At 44.3% G+C, this 12,850-nt stretch overlaps 1 protein-coding gene across 2 annotated transcripts; it reads right to left on the bottom strand.

Annotated features, from left to right (window-relative positions):
• Positions 1–6,694: 6,694 nt before the first annotated feature.
• LDOC1 (LDOC1 regulator of NFKB signaling) lies at positions 6,695–8,147 on the bottom strand. 2 transcript variants are annotated; one of them, XR_001883798.1, is made up of 2 exons: positions 6,972–8,147; positions 6,706–6,825 (listed from the first exon to the last, which is right to left on the bottom strand). XR_001883798.1 is itself a non-coding variant. In XM_017863977.1 (1 exon), the coding sequence occupies exon 1, from the start codon at positions 7,957–7,959 to the stop codon at positions 7,519–7,521; it is 441 nt and encodes a 146-aa protein (XP_017719466.1). In that variant the 5' UTR covers positions 7,960–8,147; the 3' UTR covers positions 6,695–7,518. The 2 variants fall into 2 exon arrangements, 1 of the variants encoding a protein (XP_017719466.1); XM_017863977.1 differs by having other exon boundaries at positions 6,695–8,147.
• Positions 8,148–12,850: the final 4,703 nt, after the last annotated feature.

Genomic DNA, 12,850 nt, shown 5'->3' on the forward strand with positions numbered 1-12,850 from the left:
TTTTTTGAGACGGAGTCTTGCTCTGTCGCCCAAGCTGGAGTGTAGTGGCATGATCTTGGCTCATTGCAACCTCCGCCTCCTGGGTTCAAGCAATTCTCCTGCCTCAGCCTCCCAAGTAGCTAGGATTACAGGCACATGCCACCATGCCCGGCTAATTTTTTTGTATTTTTAGTAGAGACGGGGTTTCATCAGGTTGGCCAGGCTGGTCTTGAACCAATTTTTTAATATGAAGGAATCACAGCTAAACAAGAAGACAACAAATCAGAGTTATGAGATTCAGGAATATGTAGAAGTCAATAGAAGCTAAACATGACCCTGAAGCACTTGTCAAAGAAGTGGAAGAAGAGCAAATAAAATTATCAGAGAAATGAAAGCCAAATTGAAAGCAATGCAAAGATTGACAATTAATGCTGAAAACATTGTAAAGGACATAGAGAACAAGATGGAGAAAAGTAAGCAGAATGAAATGGAAATGAAGAAAACATTTAAAAGTCTGGGAAATTTTAAAGTATGGAGGGCAGGTAAAGGAGAGTAAACATAAGTACATGTTAGCATATATTATATATACTCAAAAAATAAGGAAAGCTTTGCATAAATGAAATAAGCTTTGATTCTACATAACAGACAGTGACACTGGGTTTCAGAAAAAATGACAGAGTGAATAACACTGAGATATATTCTATGCAAATATCAAGAAAAATTCTCTGAGAACTAAGTAGAACTCTCAACAATATGAGTTGAAAATATCAGAGTGGTCTCAGACTTCTACAAAATACCATTCAATGCTAACAAATAGTGGAGAAATAAGAAAGGGGGATCCACAAACTCTACACATAATGAAACTGTCATTCACCCTAAAAAACTCAGGGTAAATAATTCCCAGTTGTTTTTTTTGTTCCTAAGAAACAACTAAAAAGAACAGCAAAAAAATTAACATAAAGAGGTAAATTGAAAATATGGACAGAATAGTAATTATTTAACCCATTTATCTGCTATATTAAAACAAATGGGAAGATTATGGTCATAGGAAAAATATATAAATGTTATGATAACATAATGATGTCGCTTATAAACTTGATAGAGTATTAGTGTATTGAATTTCTCATCTTTCATGGCTAAATAAAAATGTATGATTCATATCTGAAAAATAATAGCAGTGTCTGGACTATTTAAAGGCATAAACACTAACAGAAATGATACAAGCAATTAAATTGGGGAGCACAGAGATGGGAGGAGAGTGGAAGAAAAGGAAAATATACTAAATATTTTCTCAACAGCCTGAACTATCATAAAGTAAATAGGCAAATGACAAACTGAGCATAAATATTTGCGACATATATCGCAGATCCCTAATAAATAAAGAGCTTCTAAAAAATTGAGAGAGTAACACTAACAACCCAAGAGAAAATTGGGTAAGGATATGAAAATAAAGCAAATCCAGAATATAAGAAATAACATAGACAAATAACTAGATTTCCTCAAAGAATAAATTGCAGAGAAAAAAAAAGAGTGGGAGGAACTGTTATTAATTAAAAGAAGGTTAAGAGATATATAGACCAAATGCAATGTGCTGACATTTTAAGGAAAGTAATTCAAGCAGACAATTAAAGACATTTTTAGGAACACTGGGGATATCTGACTCAATTGAATATTAAATATTAAGGAGACTGTTAATTTTAGCAGGTCTGTTAATGATATGGTGGATTATGTTTTTTAAGGCCTTATCTGTTAGAGAAATACACTGAAGTATTGAAGGGTGAATTGAAGTGATATCTGGGATTGGTTTCAAAGTATGCCATAAAATTGCAAGAAATGTAAGGGATAAACAAAGCAAAATGCTGATAATTTTTTAATCCAGGAGATGAGTCTGTGAGGGTTCATGATAGTATTCTCTCTACTTTTGTATATGTGAAAATTTTTATTGTGTACATTCAAATAAGCAGTTTATAAAAATCCTGTATGGCAGTGCAACTATCTGTGTCTGGAGAACACATAAATCTGAAACATCACAATGACTTTAGTTACCATTGAAATATAAATCCCTTTACTTTCTTTTTACTGATGTTATTTGTTTTAAATCTGAAGCTTGAAAGTGGGGCATATAAAAATAGCCCCGGCAACAGTTTTATATCTTTAACTGACTGATTCTGAACTGACTGGTCAGTTCAATTACACTGACTGTATAGGAACTTTGGCTACAATGTAAGAATTACATTATTGCAATTTTGCTGATGAAATCCTTGGTCATTTAGAGAGGGGAGTGGAGGTGTGTAAATTTTGTGGATAGAATAATAAGAAATACAATGTATCAGATACCAGCCTCTGAGGGGAAAAAGGGAGGTACACCAATGTTGCTATATCTACTTATTCTGAAATACCCTTTTCAGCACCTCTCCATTTTATATGGTTTGGTTCCGTGTCCCGACCCAAATCTCATGTTGAATTGTAACCCCAATGCTGGAGGTGAGGTCTGGTGGGAGACGATTGGATCATGGGGGCAGTTTCTCATGAATGGCTTCATATCATCCCCCTTGGTACTGCATAATGAGTGAATTCTCACGAGATTTGGTTATTTAATAAGTGTGTAGCACCTACTCCCTCATTCTGTCTTCCTCCTGCTCCACCATGTAAGACATGCTGCTTCCCCTTACCCTTCCCCCATGATTAGAAGTTTCCTGAGGCCTCCCCAGAAGTCATCATGCTTCCTGTACGCCCTGAGGAGCCATGAGGCAATTAAACTTCTTTTCTCTGTAAATTACCCAGTCTCAAGTGTTTCTTTGGAGATGGGATTAATACACCACTCCTCCTCCCAACTCATCCATGGAAGGGTTTTTGCTCCATGAACAAACCTGCTATGGTGTTCATAATTCCTTCAAGCAAGCAATTCCTTCAATCTATCCCAGGGTTAAAAAAAAATAATAATTAAAAAATAAATAAATAAAAGACACTAGGCTGGCATGGTGGCTTACACCTGTAATCCCAGCACTTTGGGAGGCCGAGGTGGGTGAATCACGAGGTCAGGAGTCTGAGAGCAGTCTGGCCAACATGGTGAAACCCCGTCTCTACTAAAAATACAAAAAATTAGCTGGGCATAGTGGCAGCACCTGTAATCCCAGGTACTCAGGAGGCTGAGGCAGGAGAATCGCTTGAACCCGGGAGGCGGAGGTTGCAGTGAGCCAAAATTGTGCCACTGCACTCCAGCCTGGGCAACAGAGTGAGACTCCCTCTCAAAAACAAAACAAAACAAAATTGAAAAAAATAGAACATTCTGTGGACAATAGAACATTTGAAGACAAAGGAACACATTCTAACAGGCATTTTAGGCAAGAGAAAAAAATGCAAGGTAGTTGATCAGATTTTCATTAAGGCAGATAAGGGGTTACCAGCACTGTCAAAGGACACCATTGTACCTACCTTTAGAACTAAGTGGTCTAAGACTGTAGGGAATATACTTGAGCTATTCAGTAATGCAAACTGCTGCCAGACACTAAACCATGACTTAGCAAAATCCATAAATCAAAGCAAATAATAAATATTCTTCATACAATTATCCCACCCTTACCATCAAGGAAAACATTCTCAGGATCTTGAATTAATACAGTTTTATTAGCTTTGCTTTACTCACTTTAAGAACCTAGAGGCCGGGTGCGGTGGCTCACACCTGTAATCTTGGCACTTTGGGAGGCCGAGGCGGGTGAATCATGAAGTCAGGAGTTCGAGGTCAGCCTCTACTGGCGAAACCCAGTCTCCACTAAAAACACAAAAATTAGCCAGGCGTTGTGACGGGCGCTTGTAATCCCAGCTACTCGGGAGGCTGAGGCAGGAGAATCGTTTGAACCCAGGAGACAGAGGTTGCAGTGAGCCGAGATAGTGCCACTGCACTCCAGCCTGGGGGCGACAGAGTGAGACTCCGTTAAAAAAAAAAAAAGAGAAAAAAATTTAAGCGTATTTTTAAAAATGCAAATATCCCACTAATTTCAACAAGACTTCTTCCTCTAATCTGCCTACTTCCAAATTACTGAGGTTTTAACTATGTTTTAATAGCAGAAAATAATCAAATATACATGTGCATAAAGTACCTCTAGCTTTATATACCATTCTGCAGGATACAGCAACACGGACTTACTAGATGGCAGTGCTTATCTATTCAAATGAATAGAAAAGTCCAAAGATATACTGGCATATTTAATATGATTAAATGATTACAACCTCTAATATGACTAATTTCATTTCATTGATAGTATAATTTCAGTGGCCATTTCAAGTCTATTATGCCCAAAATGAGAATTCAGGAGTCTGAAGTTCGTATTTGTTCAGCATTCCTACCTATTTTTAATAGTTTTGATAGAAGTGGCGCTTTCATCCTTAGACATACTTCTACTTCTTCCTTCCTTTTTGCAATGCTTTATGCCATTATCAGGAATTCCTCCCTGGGTGGTGGAGCCCTTGCCAATATCTGCGCTTTTATTGCAGAATCTGTCCCCAGAGTAACCAGAATCTCACACTTTCCTTTTCTGCATCTCACAGCATAACCTGTTTGTCCATGATGCATGAAGGACATCACCTAACACATACACACACACACAGCACACACATACAGGGTCACAGGAAGCTCATGGGCACATGCACACATACTCAGGAAATGTACATTTCAGATCACAGAAGCTCCTTGGCCTAGTTCTCCCAGATGCTGTTCAGACGCTGCCTCGGCATGGCACCCTTACTGACCCTCCCTTCCTCCACAGAACACATACTCATATGTCCTCAACTTCCACCCCAGAAAGGTCATTCCTAGATCTAATCACAGCCCCGATTCTCTTCTGGCCCTTTCCTGTAACTAATCATCGAAGTTCTGGCCCAAGGCACAGTAAAAGTAGCAGACTGGACTAACTATGAAGGCAGAGATGACATTTTATTCAATGATGTTTCTATAACTCCACTCAGCATAACTGGGCCATAATCAGTTTGGAATAAATGATTTTTAGTCTCACTGGATCCTTTACCTTTTAGATCTTGCTCACTTTCCCCCATTTATCCCCAATTCAAGGCCTTTCTAGTCAGGAAGAAAGTGTAATTATCTGGCCTCACACATATTATGTCTCAAATATAATCTCTCTCTTCCAAGGGTTTTTGTATATTTTCCAAGGAGACTGGGAGAAGTGATCAATGAATTCTAAATAACCAGGTGTCTCCTTGATTCAGATTTGGAGGCAGCAGCTCCCCGAAGAGCCCCAGATCTCATTTCCACCCAAGCCTTGGCCTCTTTTATTAAGTCATACTCAATCCTGTCCCCACCCTCCAGAAACAGCTATCCTAGGTGTGAGATATAATTCCTACCCTGAACTTTGCCTGTTCACCACGTAAACAGCTTTGTTTCTTGCTTCATATAAGACTTCAAAAAGTAAATGGGGTCTTATCATGCTCTCATTTCCATTATCCCTGAACCTGCTCTGCTCCTCTTTATGCTGACATTTTCCTACTAAAGCCACGCTCAGAGCCAGAGACTTGCTTCCTGAGAATTCTGTCCCCAGGCCCAGGAGTAACAGCCCATGGTTTACTGAGTGCTCACCATGTAGCAGGGAAAGTTCTAAATGCTGCATGGGTATGATCTCATATAATCCACACCTATCAGGTGATTAATATGAAGCCCCATATCTCATTTAATCAACACTGAGGTTTACCAGTACAAATGAAGTATCTTGCCTCAAAAGGCCTTAAACAGTAAGGAAATGTGTTATCTAAATTAATTAAAGGTTATAAAGTCAAGTTGGCTCCAGACAATGAGGGAGGACATCTGGACAGATATAAATGAGAACTCTGAACCCCTCACATCCTCCTAAACCTTTCTAAGAGGTAGTCCTCTCAAATCCCCAACCAAGCTGCTCTGCATTAAACATTTCAATGACTTAACCTGGGGCAATGGCCTCACACAGGCATGCAGTTTCTTCTCAGCAGCCACCCCCTTCACTGCTCTGAACCCTCCAGGCCCAGAGATCTCAGCATAGCCCCCAGATAGCAGTACAAAGTCTGATTTAAGAGATAACCAAGCATCTTGCTAATTTCCATAGGGAGGAATCTGGGACACATCTATGAGTGGAAATTCTAAGGATGTCTGCCCAAGGAGGATGAAATGTTTGTTAAGATCAGGGTATATCTTTATGGATGCACTTGCCCAGGATCCAGGACTTAATGTTAGCTGGAGCACCTGTAAGTGACATATTGGCTATTTGGAGTTTGAAAGTGACAATGTACTATGTTGGCTATCTGGAGCCTGAACTCAACAGCTGCATATAGGCAATAAGGATTAAGGGGCAGAACTTCCCTGGCACAGTATTAAGGAATCCAAAAGCTCAGAGAATTAGGAGCATTACATATATATGTCCTGGTTTATGCCTGTTGTTATGGTCTAATTATTAATACTGCCCTCTTTGCCATCTGCTCAGCCAACCCTTACCCATGCCACCCTGGAGGACCCAGAGAACACACCCTTTGCCAAGGCTTTAAGAAATGCTTTGGTGAAGGAAGCATCAGAACCCTGACAAAGCCCTGAGGTAGCTGTCCCCAGCAGCCTGAGTTGACAGCAGGGACTACTAGGATTGGTGGTATTCCCTGATTTCCATAGGAATAACGGTAGTCACAGTGACAGTGGTAGAGGTCAGTGATAGCACTTAACTATTAAAAGACAATCATTTCGTTTTTTAGTGCTTGATATTTATTGAAAATAATGCCAATGCTTTTTCCAGGTAGTATTGAGGAGCTGGGCTGAGTGCTTGTTTTGTTTTGTTTTTAGTACTATTTGTCCAAATGCACACATCTGTGGGACTGCTGCAATTTTGAAAGAAAAATGACAGCTGTGTAAAACCAGTGCATAGGAAAAAAGAAATATCAACAATTTGGCTGCCAGGCACACCGTGCCCCTGCAGCAATCTGGTAGGGCAGGGGAGGACACTCGGAGTAGGTAGAAAACTAACCAGGCTGAATGACTGGCCTCTTCAGGGGTTGGTGAGCTGTCCAAATCAATGTCCGAAGAGGCATAGCCAACTCTGGCGTTTCCAGGTTGGTCCTGATCTCGAAAGGCGGTAGTCTGTAGGTGGGATGTGGTGAGTGGATGTGAAGTGGCAGCATAGTTCTCTGGGCAGATGTAAGCCTGGCATCAGGGCAGGTGGCAGCAGCAGGGCTATGGGTGGTCTGCGCGGTTTGTAACAGGGACCTGGCCAATAGCTGGGGTTCAGGACACAGTTCAGATTAGCAGGGGAGGGATCCCCGGGATGGCCAGGGTAGATGACACTTTCAAGCACTTCCGAGTGAGTGAGGCTCCAGCCCCAACCCCAGCAGCAGGTAACTGGAGCGCTATTCCTGGAACAAAGACAAGCACTACGGAGAAATGAAGAAGGAGCAGACGGGCGCGGGTAGGGAAGGGGACCGGAGGGCAAGGGGGAGAGCAGTGGCTCCTGGCGGGGTGAGGGCTGCGGGGAGGGGGTGGCAGCGTGCAGGGCCCTCCCCCCGAGGCCCGAGGGCCTAGTAATTATCCTCTTCGTCCTCGTCGTCGTCGTCTTCGTCGTCATCCCAGCCAAAGCACTGTTTCATCTCATCGAGGAAGGCTCGGTAATCACCTAGGATGGGGCTATCCATCTCGATGTAGGGCACCACCCACTCCTCGGCTTCCCCGGTGAGGAGACTGATTAGGAATGCCACCTTCATGGCGTCGTTGCAGAATCGGTTCTCGTTCACGAGCATGTAAGACGCTGTCTGCACGATAAACTCGGGGAGCCGGGAGCTCTCGCCATTAAACGTTTCGGGGAAGGGCACCGGGCAGCTCGGCGGACGTACCTGGCGCAGCAGGCTGGCCCTCTCGCACACCAGCAGCCGCAGCTGTTCCATGAGCTGGCTGTTCTCGATGCTCAGGGCGCGGTGCCGCATCAGGAGCGCGTGCAGCAGCAGCACCAGCTCATCCACCATTGCGAACAGCCTGGAAGGACAGGGCTTGGCTCGGTTCGGCTCGGCCCAGGTGCGCACGGAGGCCTCGCAGGAAGTGCGTGTCCACGGAGGCGCTCGATGGCCAGGGGCTGGGGGCGGGGGGCGGTGCGCGCCGGGGTCCGGGAGGCTACGCAAGCTCCGCCCACGAGGCCATTCGGACGGATGGTGCGCCGGCGCGACACGGGAGGGGCGTGGCCAGGCTGGGGCTCGCGGCTGCGTGGGGGCGTGGCCGGGATGGGAAGGGTGTAGACAAAGAGGGCGTGGCCAGGGAAAGGATGCACTGGGTCGCTGAACCACCGGCTTGTGGTAGGTCTCTAGGCGGGCAGTTAAAGGCTGGGTTAGGCTCCCCTAGATCCCGGTTGTGGGGCGTGCGTTAGCAGAGGAGCTGGCGAGCGCTGAGTTTGGTCTCAGAGAAGGCAAATTTGTTCAAACTGAAAGGATTAGCCACCCTTCTACCTAGGTAACTCGCACAACTCAGTTGTTCCTTCGTGGGTCTGTGGCCACTAGATTCTCTTGGAGTGATGATTGTTTTGGATTAACACATTTTCTTTCTCTGTTTAAATCCTCACTCAGAGAAGCTGGTTGGACACTGCCTGCGCTGCACTTGCTGCGGGTCCACACGTCCTTTTTAGGTCATGAGACCCCTCAGGGGTTCCTGCCTTTCATGAAAAAGGCAGATTATTAAACACGTGACTTCTTAGTAGAGCCAATAATTATGTATACTCCGCTTAAAAAAACAAAAACAAAACCTAATGCTAGCAACGGTATAAAGAAGTTTTGCAAAATCAGCATCCAATAATTGCATTGCAGGCATCCCAGCATATCTGTTGATTCGTCTATTACTCTTGTCCTGCCTCTTTAGCTGCCGTTTGCGCACTGGGCGGGAGTTTTTTCTGTGACATTAAAAATGAACTGCTTAAGATGGTTTGCTGTTTTGTTTTAAATAATTTTGTTTTTCTACTTTGAATGGATCCCTGATCCTAGAGCAACAGGGAATTGGGCTCTGCTTTCCACAGTATCAATTGCCAAATTCAGTCATTGTTTGGTCATTTCTACCACTGCCCCACTCCTGATCCCCAGCCTGTTTCTCACCAGACTGCTGCCCAACTAACCACTTAGCTTTTCACTCTTTTCTTTCCTAAGTATATTTCTATCCATAGAGTAGCCACAGGAATCCTTTAAAACAAAATTTAGGGCCGGCTGCGGTGGCCACGCCTGTCGAATCCCTAGCACTTTGGGTGGTGGTCGAGGAGGGGGGATCACGAGTGGTCAAGAGATCGAGATTCATCCGCGCAACAGGGCGCCCGGTGAAACCCTGTCTCTACCTAAAGAGTACAAAATATTAGCGCGGGCATGGGTGCGCACGTGGGCCTGTAGCTTCCAGCTACTCAGGGAGGGCTAAGGCAGAGGGAATCGCTTGAACCGGGAGGCGGAGCGTTGCGAGTGGAGCCGGAAGTAGCAGGCACCACACTACCTCCAGCCTGGGCTTACGGGAGGGGGAGACTCCATCTTCAAAAAAAAAAAAAAAAAAAAAAAAAAAAAAAAAAAAAAAAAAAAAAAAAAGTTAGATCCCTTCAGGCCCCTGCTCAAAATCCTCCAATAGTTTCACCTCAGAATAAACAGCAAAGTTGCAGCCAAGGCCTACAAGGCCCCTCCTTCTATCCTGTGCCTCTTCCCATTTTCTGCTGTGCTCTCATCACTGTCTTCCTTGCTGATTCTCACACCCATCAAGCAGTTCTGGCTTCATAGCCTTTGCACCTTCTATCCCTTCTCCCTTGCAAGGCTGTCATCCCAGTTGGCTGCCTGACTCCTCCTACTGCTTTCAGAGAGAACTTTTCTGACCACTGGACCTATCAGAGCACCCTGTTCTCTGCCACCAATCTGTAACCCTTTACTCTGCTTCATTTATCTACATAACATTTATTGTGCTACCAGCCACCATGTCGTATGTATATATAGGACTTTGCTCATTATCTGCTTCCATTTTAGAATATATAAGTCAAAGAAACACTGCTTTTGCTATCTGGTCCATCCCTAATGTCTAGATAAGTTCTGGCCCAGAGTAGAGGCTTCATTAATGTTTGGCGTGTAATATAATCTCAGAGTGCAGATGCTGAGATAAAAATTAGAAGTTGTGGCTGCACAAAGTGTTAAATAATACTCTTTAAATTGTTAAGTGTAAGGTTGGGCATGGTGGCTCATGCCTGTAATCCCAGCACTTTGGGAGGCCGAGGGGGGCGGATCACCTGAGGTCAGGAGTTCGAGACCAGGCTGACCAACATGGAGAAACCCCGTCTTTCCAAAAAATACAAAATTAGCCAAGTGTGGTGGTGGGCGCCTGTAATCCCAGCTACTTGGGAGACTGAGGCAGGAGAATCGCTTGAACCCGGGAGGCAGAGGTTGCAGTGAGCCAAGATCACACTATTGCGCTCCAGCCTGGGCAGCAAGAGCAAAACAACGTCTCAGAAAAAAGAAAAAAAAGAAACAGAAAAAAAAATTGTTCAGCGTGTTTTATCTCTGACCATGAATCAGTCTCGATTGTGAAACAGTGACTGATGTAATAAAACTGGCTGAATAGATTTTTAAAGAAGTTCAATTCTATCCTAAAGGATTGAATTGAATGATCATCCATGGAAGTAGGAGACTGGGAAAGAGCAGAGAAATAGGGCCAAGACCCAAGCAGGGACACGGGGAAGATGACACTGGTGAAAGGATGGGGAGTGAAAAAAAGAGATAGGAGGAATGTGAGCTTTTGGCCTCTCCTGTGCTATCAGCTCCGCCACCCGAGAAGTTGGCAGGCAGGGATCCACTCTCACTCTTAATTTTATCTTCAGCACCTGGCAGTGTTTACTAGTTGTTCCACAAATGTTCAGTGTAAGGATTGAGGGGAGGGATGGGAAATGTGGAAAGTAGGTCTCTGACCATCATGCCAAATTTATAGTTCAGAGTACAGGATGGGCCTGACTAGGACAGAAGTAGTGGCCAGCTCCACCTTTCATATCCAGGCCCTAATACAGGAAGAGTACTCAGGGTTCCACTCCTGGGAGCACGCTTTTTTTCTTTCTTTCTTCTTCTTTTTGTTTTTTTGTTTTTTTGTTTTTTTTCAGATGGAGTTTCGCTCTTGTTGCCCAGGCTGCAGTGCAGTAGCGCGATCTCAACTCACTGTAACCTCCGCCTCCTGGGTTCAAGCGATGCTCCTGCTTCAGCCTCCCGAGTAGCTGGGATTACAGGCGTGCACTACCACGCCTGGCTAATATTTTTAGTAGAGATGGGGTTTTTCCATGTTGGTCAGGCTGGTCTCAAACTCCCAACCTAAGGTGATCCGCCTGCCTCATCCTCCCAAAATGCTGGGATTACAGGCATGAGCCACTGTGCCTGGCCTAGAGCACACTTTCTGTAGCAGACACTGGGCCAGGTGATTGGCAGGGCTGTCACAATGACTCATACACAAGGACCAGACATGGGAATGGGCATTTTAGAGCCAGAGACTCAGGAGGTAAATACCTAAACCTAATAAAGCAATAGGTTGATGGTGCTATACCATCATGCCAGCCTCTCTAACTCTAAAGCCTATGCCCTTGCTCTGAATAATTAATATGTGCTGGACCCTTGTATTTCAGTGGGCCCAGGCAGGTCTAGTGGGGAACCAGAGATGATTAGGCAGATGCTGCCCTAATTTTCTTTCTACAACCCCATAGCAGAGGTATTCAGAGAGGAAACCAGATGAGGCAACCACTAGTATTCTCTCTAAGTGTGCTCTGAGACCCTGGAAGACAGGAAATGTCCTGCCCAAAACTGTGCCCAGAACTGAGCAGTGACTTTGGGAGGTGCTTCCGTGGTTGGAGAAAGGGAATGGAGACAAGCAGCTTAGCACTGACTCACAAGGGAAGCAGTCAGGAAGAGGTATATAGTATCAGTTGATAGAACGAGTAGAATCTTAATGCTCATGTTAAGCAGCTTCCAGGTGCCTGTGAGGCTCTCCCACCAGTGCCAATGCCTATCAGCACTTCTTTCTGCATTCACCCTGTTCATGACTGCATGTCGCCTTCTTCATTTTCTTTCCCCCTCTCCAGTGGCCCTTAAATGTTCCTTTACACTGACGTGAATATGTTGGGGCAGACAGAAGTACTCCCGGTGTCAAGTACTCATAGAGAGTACTTGTCTCGGGCTCGTAAAATTTATCAGGACAGCTCTGGCTTGGAACACCCTAGGGGTGGCTTAGACTTCACCATTTGGCAAGAGCACACGCCCAAGGCACTCACTGCCACCATTTCTCAGGTAACCCTGCCCTGGTACACATCAAGCATCCAGACTGTAAAATTCTCTTGAAAGGAACATGAACATTTCCCATGATTCTTGAGCCACCAGATGAGTGTGCACATATGGACTGGGTAAACTAACTCAGCACTCAAACATGCAGCCAGGAACAGAAACAGCCTCAGAAAGAATATTTGTGAGAGGACTGGATGAATGCTACCAAGAGCCGGATCTCTTCCCATATGGACTTCCCCCATCTCCCTTCTTAGCCAGGTGCACCTGGAACTGCTTTTTACAGAAACCGCATTTGGAGGGCAATAGGGACCTCTGGCCCAGAGAGAGGAATGAAGAGGTATAACTTCCTCCCTCCTGTCTTTGCCCTCTCCGGCTTACTAAAGTGCTAGAAACATTTTTACATGTTTATTAATGTACTAAATGAATGTATTCTTATGGTTGAAATACATTAAATAATTGATGTCTTAAAAATAAAAAAGGAACACTCTTAAGACCTCTCCTCTTCACAAAATATCACTTAATAAGATTGTTGAAAATTCATATTTTGCCCTCTCTTGTTCTCTCTCTCTAAGGAGACTCAACTCTTCAGTTTCATAGATGA

The sequence above is a fragment of the Rhinopithecus bieti genome, unplaced genomic scaffold (genome assembly GCF_001698545.2).
Source record: "Rhinopithecus bieti isolate Rb0 unplaced genomic scaffold, ASM169854v2 scaffold_75134, whole genome shotgun sequence".
Taxonomy (NCBI): domain Eukaryota; kingdom Metazoa; phylum Chordata; class Mammalia; order Primates; family Cercopithecidae; genus Rhinopithecus; species Rhinopithecus bieti.